We start from the raw sequence: 9,291 nt of genomic DNA on the forward strand, positions 1-9,291 counted from the left end.
TAGGTCCATTTGATTCAGCTTATCATTTTAGTATTTTGTATTTGCATAATAATTTAATACAATAATTTGTATAATAAATTAACACAAAAAATTATAATAAATATATGGCGTTTAAACCACAATTTTTTCTCTATCCTATTTTAGTATAATATTATTGTTTTTATATCTTTATTGCTTTTTAATATTTTTATTCATTTTCTCTATTTTTTAATTTCTCTTTTTATTATATATATATATTAAAATAAGGTAAACTAGCATGACACCACATTTATGATCCCGCTTTGAGATGAAATCGAATTGTTAACTCTAGAGTAGATACAAAATCTATATATATATAATGATGCTTAATTTTTAAAGTGTCCGGATTGCCGGGTCGAGAGCTGTGGTTAATTTGAATACTTGGGTCGGATTGTGTGTTTACCCGTTTTTAAATTTAAAACGGTTAAAAATAAAATTAAAAATGCTAGAAGTATGTTTCGAACTTGCAACCTAACAAAACAAGTACAACTCTTTAACCAACTAGGCTACAAAGACTTTATATTTTAAATTCAACACCAAATTTGATAAACGCGGGACGTTTTAACATTAAAATAAGTTCAACTTTTTAACTAACTAATCTATATATATATAATGATGTTTAATTTTTAAAGTGTCCGGATTGCCAGGTCAAGAGCTGTGGTTAATTTGGATACTTGGGTCGGATTGTGGGTTTACCCGTTTTTAAATTTAAAACGGTTAAAAATAAAATTAAAAATGCTAGAGGTATGTTTCAAACTTGCAACCTAACAAAACAAGTACAACTCTTTAACCTACTAGGCTACAAAGACTTTATATATTAAATTCAAACACCAAATTTGATAAACGCGGGACGTTTTAACATTAATATAAGTTCAACTTTTTAACTAACTAACTAACTAATCTATATATATATAATGATTATATATAATGATGCTTAATTTTTAAAGTGTCCGGATTGCCGGGTCGAGAGCTGTGGTTAATTTGGATACTTGGGTCGGATTGTGGGTTTACCCGTTTTTAAATTTAAAACGGTTAAAAATAAAATAAAAATGCTAGAGGTATGTTTCGAACTTGCAACCTAACACAACAAGTACAACTCTTTAACCAACTAGGGTACAAAGACTTTATATATTAAATTCAAACACCAAATTTGATAAATGCGGGACGTTTTAATATTAATATAAGTTCAACTTTTTAACTAACTAATATATAATGATGTTGAGTAAATGGATACTTGGGTCGGATTATGTGTTGACCCACCCATAAATTTAAAACGGTTAAAAATAAAATTAAAAATGTTATCCGTAATTTTTTTTACGGTTTTTTATATTATTACTCGTGCAAATGCACGGGCTAAATGCTAGTTATAATAATAAAACATGAATTTAAACATATATATCTTATTTTTTATATATACAAATACTAGGTCATATGCTAAATTTATTATATTGATTTATTCCCTCCACTTTATTTTTATACATTATTTAAAATAATATAATATTTTAAAAAATATTAATTATAATATTTTTTAGAGAACATATTAAACAAAATATGAACAAAAAAATAAGGTACACTTATATTATTAAAAAAAATCTCAAAAACTAAACACTAAACAAATTTTTAGATATGTAATTTTTTAATTTTATTTAATAGTTTTTAAACATATTCTTTTGTTTAATAAGGATTTTATTTAAAATTATATATTAATAAAAATTAATATATACATATAATTCCAAAAAAAAAAATCAGTTTGATTCAAGCGTTATGAATGGAACTAAATTCATGACAATTAGTCTCATACTAATTCTCGTTAGTTTAAAAAAAATATATAAATATAATTTATTTTAAAACAAATTAATTTTAATTTAAATAATTTATTAAAATTTAAAATTAAGTTAATAAAAAATATATAATATAATATTATTAAAAATATAAAAATAGATAAGTTGGGCTTATGAGTTGAATGAAACTTAGAAAATAAGATGAGTATAAGCCGAAACAAATTTAGCCAAATTAATTGTTTAATTTTGTTGGAACAGGCTAATGGAGCAAGCCAGGACCATTGAACCAAGGCGGGCCTGCTCACTGTCTGGCTAAGTTGAATGGGCTATTAAATAAAATCCCAATTACTTTGATTTGATTTCAGTTTGCTTTTAGAAAACCACTAAACACAACGATCTGATTTGAAGACTAATTTTCGCCTTCCCTCCCTGCTAAGTTCCAAAAACATCTTTGCAGCAACTCTGAAAGCTTGCTCTCTCCAACCTCTACTAAATGGCTAGGGTTCCGAGCAAGCACGGTCGCGATCAACCTCTGGTACTCTCTTTCTCCCCCCTCCCCTCGTTTTGCTCACTTTAAGTTTTGCTTGTTGAGCATTTTTAAACATATGCGTGCATCAAATCCAACGCCAATTTTGTTTTCTCAATTATGCATCCTGGACTATTATTTTATGCGATGGACATACTCGTTATCTTTTTGAGCGGGAAGCGGATGATGTTGTCTTAGAACATCAATTGTTTCCTTGTAAAATATGTAGTTACAGTTACAAGTTAACAGTAGTGAGAAGTAAAGTATTTTGATTATATAGATAATAAAATGTGTTAAGAGGATATTCTACATTGTGAATTGCACATTCCTTGTTTAATTTTGTGTTTTAGTTTTTCATTGTGTCTACCTCTTCTCTTTGAACTATATCACCTACCAGGATTTCCAGGGATTTTTGAACGACTTGCAGGATTGGGAATCGACAGTCAAGGACAAAGACAAGAAACTGAAATCACAAGCTAAGAAAGGAGAAAATGTATGGATCTTGTATTGAAAAAATATATGCTCTTAGTTTACCCTTACCCGGAAATTTCTAAAGTACAAGGGGATGACAATTTGAATGTTTGGCCTCTTAATGTACTTTTTTTTAATAACTTCAAACTGTGCTTTATTTGATTCTTTACTTTCATTATGTTAGAAGATAAAATACAACTTTTACAAGTGTAGTTTAATTTGGAAAGGTCAATTTTGTTCATGAAATGAATAATTTCAACAATCTGCACTCTGGGATGTAGGATAAATTGTTTTCCAATGATGTTTTTGTAATGTTAAACCAAAATTCCTGCTTAGTTATTGCATATTTTGTAGTAATTTAACCCAATCATTTAAAATCTATGAATCTGATATTGATTGACATGATTTGAAAGAGAATGTTATTACTAGTTCACTTGTAGCATATACCTATTGACTACTCGAGGTTCTGTTGTTCCAGATGGTTGAGAATTTTGGTAAGAATAAAATACCTGTGAAGAGAGTATCACCCTCTGATAATTCAAATACTACAAGGCAATCTGACTTCTTGAAAAACTACAACTCAATCGAACAATTATCAAGTTCTCTCATGAAAGAAGAAAGTTCTCCTAGTGCCGCTTCAGAAAAAGATCTGGTAATACAACTTCCTTACGATCTACTTTCTTATAAAATTCTTGATTGTAAAGTTGGTATAGATGTATGCATATTGCAGGGTAATGATTATTTTAAGCAAAAGAAATTCAAAGAAGCGATTGAGTGTTATTCTCGGAGCATTGGATTGTCACCAACTGCTGTCGCTTATGCAAACAGGGCAATGGGGTATATCAAAGTAAAAAGGCAAGTCTTCCCCTTCTTTAATCTTCATCGATGCTTATACAAAAAGAAATGCAGATAATAAAGTGTGTTTTCAATATGACTTCTTGTTAAATGTCCTAACAAGCCTTCACATAAAATTGTCCAACCACAACCGTTTGATCAGATTCCAAGAGGCCGAGCACGACTGCACAGAGGCTTTAAATCTTGATGATCGTTATATTAAAGCATACTCGCGACGATCCACAGTCAGGAAGGAACTTGGGAAACTTAAAGAGTCAATGGATGGTATGTAATGGTATGAGTTTCCTTACTGAATTTCTTGGTTATATTTAACAAATAACTGGTATGGCTAAATGCAGATGCTGAGTTTGCTTTGAGGCTTGAACCACAAAACCAAGAGCTGAAGAAGCAACATGCTGAAGTGAGAGCCTTATATCAGAAGGTGAACATCTCACAGTATCCAATATATCTTTCCACTCTTCTCAATGCGATATTCTCCATTCTGGATTCAAGTTTGATGCTTGAGAGCATTGATTCCTGCCCTGAATACTTGCTTCTTCTTTTTTTACCATCTTTATAATAAATCAAGGACTTTGCAAAATTATATTGCTTTAAATTTATGAAAATACATCTTGTTGAAGTAGTTTCGGCACAATGTTTACTGTTGCTGGTTTTGGATACTGGAATTGGTTGCATTTTCTTACTTTAGAATGTTGAATATGCTAAAAAAAAGTTTTTTTTATATCAACTAATTATAGGTAAAAGCTGAAGATATGAACGAGTTATATTGCAACATTAATATAATCAATTGACTAGATTTGGATTATGGATCCACCTCTTTTCTCTATTGGCATATAAATTCTAGCTAATTTGTCTGGAATAGACTAGCTGTAGGATGTGAAGCACTTTACACTGGGCAAGTGTTCTGTTATTTTCTCTTCTTACCTTCTTGCAAACTGGTGCGTTATCAAATGAATATAATCCTTTGATGAAATTGGATTATGGATGTACCTCTTTTCTCTATTAGTCCTATTATAGCTAGTTTAATGATATATTTTCCGGAGTGGATAGAATCTGAAGCACCTTTTTTTCTGGACAAGTGTTCTGTTACTTTTCTTTTGTTTACCTTCTTGCAAATTGATGCTATATGTTAAAACATACATTGCAGGCGCTGCTTGAGAAGGCATCTGGATCACTGAAGAAGTCTGTGCAAGGGGAGCAAAATGCTAGGAAGTCAAAAGTAGCCATTCTTGAAAATGCTGGACCGATACAATCGGTCTCAAATGCTTCTCAAAAGCCAGGAATCAGTACAATACAAAATGATGATAAGAAGGTTTTCATCTTACTAATCTCTGAAGTCTAGATTATGCTCTTTATTGAGGAATGTCTAGACTCTAGAGAATGCTACTTGGCTACTAACCTTTATTTCTGAAACTTAGTGATTGACAGCATAAATGGGTACTAACCTGTATTTCTGAAACTTAGTGATTGACAGCATAAATGGGTACTAACCTGTATTTCTAAAATCATGTTTTGTCACTTATTTTAGTTAGTATATCAATGCACCTGCTAAACTTACAAAAGGAAGGGCTCTCAAGATAGTTCAGACTCAAGTTGGACTTTCTTGTTCTTTTGGACAGAAGTTCTTACAGTTTCTAAAACCAGACAAATTGTGAAGGAATATAGATTAAGGAAATATTGTGTTTATTTGTATTTGCAAATTGAATTCTAAATGTATGATCTTTTAGCAAGATTTTTTATTGGCAAGTTATCATGAAGCAGGAAATATCTGGGATAAAAGCAGAAACAAGAACTTTGAGAGCAGACAAACAGGAAGTCACTGCTCTTCATGAAAATGTTGGCACTGAATCAAAGATGGCTAAGGTCAGAACATAAGATAAATCTTGTCTTACTGTATATATCATTTAGGTTTTATGACTTTAAGTTCCTGCAGTTTCACTAGTTTGATAGTGGCTCATGTTTTTACATAGTCATTACATGCCATCTAATTAATGGTGCAAGTGTTTGAAGTATATCACTTAACTTGCATTCATATTTGATCCATAATGTTGTACTGCCAATTTGGAAACACCCATATTTTATTTATCATATCATATCTTCATTTGTGATGACTGTGTGGAAGTTTATTTGGATTTGGGCTCTTTCAAAGATGCTACAAATAAAGAAAAAGAAGTCCATTTCCATATATGCAACGCTCTCAACGGTTTTAGTAAATTCCACAACTTTTTTTTATAAACAATATGTTCTGCAGTGGTACATTTATTTGTAAAATCACGATAAATTCAACGTGCCAACTGCTACCTCTTTTTTTTTTACCTAAACCAGAGAAATATTAAACAAATAGAGAATCTGGTGGAATGGGGCATACAATCATGGTTAGCCTCGTGTAACAAGATATGTATGTGAGTTATTTTTTGAACTATAATTTGCAGAATACTAAAAAACCTGGGAAACAGTTGAAGGAATCTGTCCTAGATCTTGCAACTCGAGCATCTTCTCTTGTGATGGTTGAAGCTGCAAAGAACATCACTCCACCTAATACAGCCTATCAGTTTGAGTCTACTTGGCGACGACTCTCCGGGGATCGCACTCTCCAGGTCAATTTATTGAAGGTTTGTAATGCTGGTCCTTTCTTGATAATTATCTTGACAATTTATTGAGCTACACATGGTGGATTCTGTTCATTTCAGATCTTCCTCACTTTTCCAGTGTTTTCATCCATCATACCAATGTGTGGAGCCTCTGAACTTTGCATATATTTATTTGTGTTGTAAAGTAGTGTATCATGACTTTCCTTAAAGAATTATTTTCTTAAACATCCATTATATGTTCACCTGATTGGAAGTACGATGCTGTTCTCTATTGGACTCTACTTTCCCAATTCTTCAGGCTGCATAAGTGAATTTTGAATAATTGTTGGGTAATCACATAAGTATTGCAGATTTTGTGCTGCTTGCTCTAGATGATAGATCCCTAGCTTGACTCACACATTTGAGTTGAGATACATTTTGCATGTGGTTGATATTTGGAAGGTTTCTCTTTCCTGTTAATGCTAATTTTGATATGTTCATTGACTGAAGCAAATAATAAGGATTTTCTTGTGTCATAAGGTTACGCCTCCAACTGCATTGCCACAAATATTCAAACATGCGTTGTCTGCCTCAATGTTAATTGACATGGTTAGGTCCATTGCCATCCTTTTCAGGTAAAGCTCATACTTGTCAATTTAATCTTCTTGCTTTACCATATTGGTCCCTGTTTTCAACCCCTTACCAATCAGGGGCACTCACTCTTGCCTTTTGTCTTATTGGCAGTGAAGAAATGGATTTGGCCGTCAGATATTTGGAGAATTTGACAAGCATATCAAGATTTGACACAATCATCATGTGTCTTTCATCTGCTGACCAAGCTGGTATGCATCTAGGCTAATTGACTTTAAATGCAGATTTTTTGAACATGAGATCAATGTATAATCTAGAAGCAGTTCATGCCTGCAATACCAAAAGGCAAAAACTAAGTGAGTTTTTATTCATTCTGACAGAACTCGACAGTACATGGAAAGAAGTATTCGGCAAGAGTGTGACGCCAATTGAGTATGTAGAGAGGCTTGAAGAACTTCGTCCCAGATACTGTTTAAAACATTGACCAGTTAAGTTAACCTATTTTGTTTGTTTGGAGCTCTGCAAGATTGAAAAATAAATATATATATTTTTTTTTGGAAAAATGATGGATGATGATGATGATGACAGAACATGTACATTTTTGAAATTTTGTTTGAAAATGGTTCTTCTTGTAACTGTTAGGGTTACCCATCATTTACCTTTTTCTGCCTAGACAAGTCATGATGGGGTTCATTCATACACAGAGAGGAGAGGGGAAAGAAATATGATGAGAACCCCCACGTGAAGAGTTGTTTATTGGGGACTATTCATTCCATAGGAGTTGGAACTTGAAAAATGCAAAAATAGGTTGGGGGATTTACTCAAAATGAACCCAAAAAAAACGTTGTCTCTTTACACATTGCTAGTCCGCAGTTCTGCTGGATTGGTATTTTATTTTCAGACAATAATAGTTTGAGCTAGTGTCCAAATTCATATTGCCTGCTTGCTTGCTTTTTTAAAAGTGTGATACTTCATTTCCATGTTTTTGCTAAAAGCACTAAAATAGGGAAGCATGATTTTTACCCTTCCACAATTCACCACCTCAAAAAAGTACTTCACAACAACAAACTTTAATCACGCCTTGCCTTGCCTTGCCTTGCTCCATTAGTTTGATTTATTACATGTTTATATATTAAACTTGCATTAATACTAATAGACAAGCTATAGCAAGGAATATAGGGCAAAATATGGTACAATTGTCTGGTGTAATCAATTTAATATTAGGTTGGTTTTAGAGTTGGCCTTATTTGGGATTATTCCAAATATTATTTGGGAAGAATTTTATTTGTTTATTCACAGATACGGTAATATAATCTCAGCTTGTGTAGGTTTGATTTAGTTTATATGCCTATTTTATTTAGTATTTTATATTTATAATATTATTTAATAATAAAAATTATATATATATATATAACCTTATATATTTTTATTAATTTAATTTTAAATATTAATAAATGATTTATATTTTAAAAAATAGTATATTTGAAAATAAATTATATTAATATATAATTTTAAATATTAATAGATCACTTAAATTAAAAATAAATTATATGAATATGTTAATTTTTATAAATATATAATTTTAAATATATTATATATATATATTTAATAATATTAATATCAATTTCTTACTTTCATATTATAAATTAATTAAACTAAAAAATAGTTTATTTTAAAATAAATAGTATAAATATATTATCTTTATAAGTTTTTATTAATATATATTTTTTAAATTTAATTAAACTTTGGTAATTTTTCTAGGGTATTCATAAGTACAATATTTTTTTTTGTCTCCATTTCTATTTTCAATTTTTTTTAAAAATATTTAGATGATTCACTCGTTTATGTACCTATTATTCGATGGCCATGATCATAGTCAATAGTTATTATATATCTTTTCACATTTTCAAACTCTCCTTTCTAACATAATATTTCAACCTTAAACTAATTTTAAGGTACTCTTACTTTATTAAAGATATAATTAATTTTAATTCTAAGTACTTTTAAATAATTAATTAAAGATATATTTTTCTTAATTATTTTATATATTAAATATATATTATAAATAATAAATAAAAGTATTTTGAAATGTATATTTTATTATTATAATAATTTTATAAAAATATTAAAAATAGTTGGAATAATGGAGTGAATGAATAAATGATTAGAAATATATTAAATAAATGAGAGAAAATAAATAAAATAATTAAAAAAGAATGAAATAAATGAGAGATATTGAATAGAAAAATATTTAAAAGTGATTAGAGAAAAAACGTTGAGATTATAAGTTTAAACAACGTTGAGAAGGGAGGTAAAAAGAAAATTAAGTTTAAACGCAAAAATGTGTTTAATTATAATTTTTTGCGTAAACTTATTACGAAAATTACAATAACATATTATTAGCAAACGCATATATAAACGCCAAATCAAATTACATCTTCAATTATTTAAAATTATATGACCACTGTACGTATAAGAT

The 9,291-nt window shown here is 29.9% G+C and overlaps 1 protein-coding gene across 1 annotated transcript; it reads left to right on the forward strand.

The window, feature by feature from the left end:
* Positions 1-2,205: 2,205 nt before the first annotated feature.
* On the forward strand, positions 2,206-7,855 carry LOC124910323 (RNA polymerase II-associated protein 3). The gene is made up of 12 exons (XM_047450954.1): positions 2,206-2,334; positions 2,723-2,818; positions 3,275-3,448; positions 3,527-3,651; positions 3,794-3,915; positions 3,990-4,072; positions 4,799-4,963; positions 5,413-5,514; positions 6,084-6,263; positions 6,762-6,856; positions 6,966-7,063; positions 7,193-7,855. Exons 1-12 carry the CDS (start codon positions 2,293-2,295, stop codon positions 7,294-7,296), a joined length of 1,386 nt encoding a protein of 461 aa, XP_047306910.1. The 5' UTR covers positions 2,206-2,292; the 3' UTR covers positions 7,297-7,855.
* The last annotated feature ends 1,436 nt before the right edge of the window (positions 7,856-9,291 follow it).

The sequence above is a fragment of the Impatiens glandulifera genome, chromosome 7, assembly GCF_907164915.1.
Source record: "Impatiens glandulifera chromosome 7, dImpGla2.1, whole genome shotgun sequence".
Taxonomy (NCBI): Eukaryota; Viridiplantae; Streptophyta; class Magnoliopsida; order Ericales; family Balsaminaceae; genus Impatiens; species Impatiens glandulifera.

What these genes read in the sequence shown, in the direction of transcription:
- LOC124910323 (XM_047450954.1), top strand. Translation starts at nt 2,293, where the DNA reads ATGGCTAGGGTTCCGAGCAAGCACGGTCGCGATCAACCTCTG. An exon ending in CCGCTTCAGAAAAAGATCTG is followed by an intron (nt 3,449 to 3,526) that starts GTAATACAACTT and finishes TGCATATTGCAG; the next exon opens with GGTAATGATTATTTTAAGCA. An exon ending in CTGAATCAAAGATGGCTAAG is followed by an intron (nt 5,515 to 6,083) that starts GTCAGAACATAA and finishes TATAATTTGCAG; the next exon opens with AATACTAAAAAACCTGGGAA.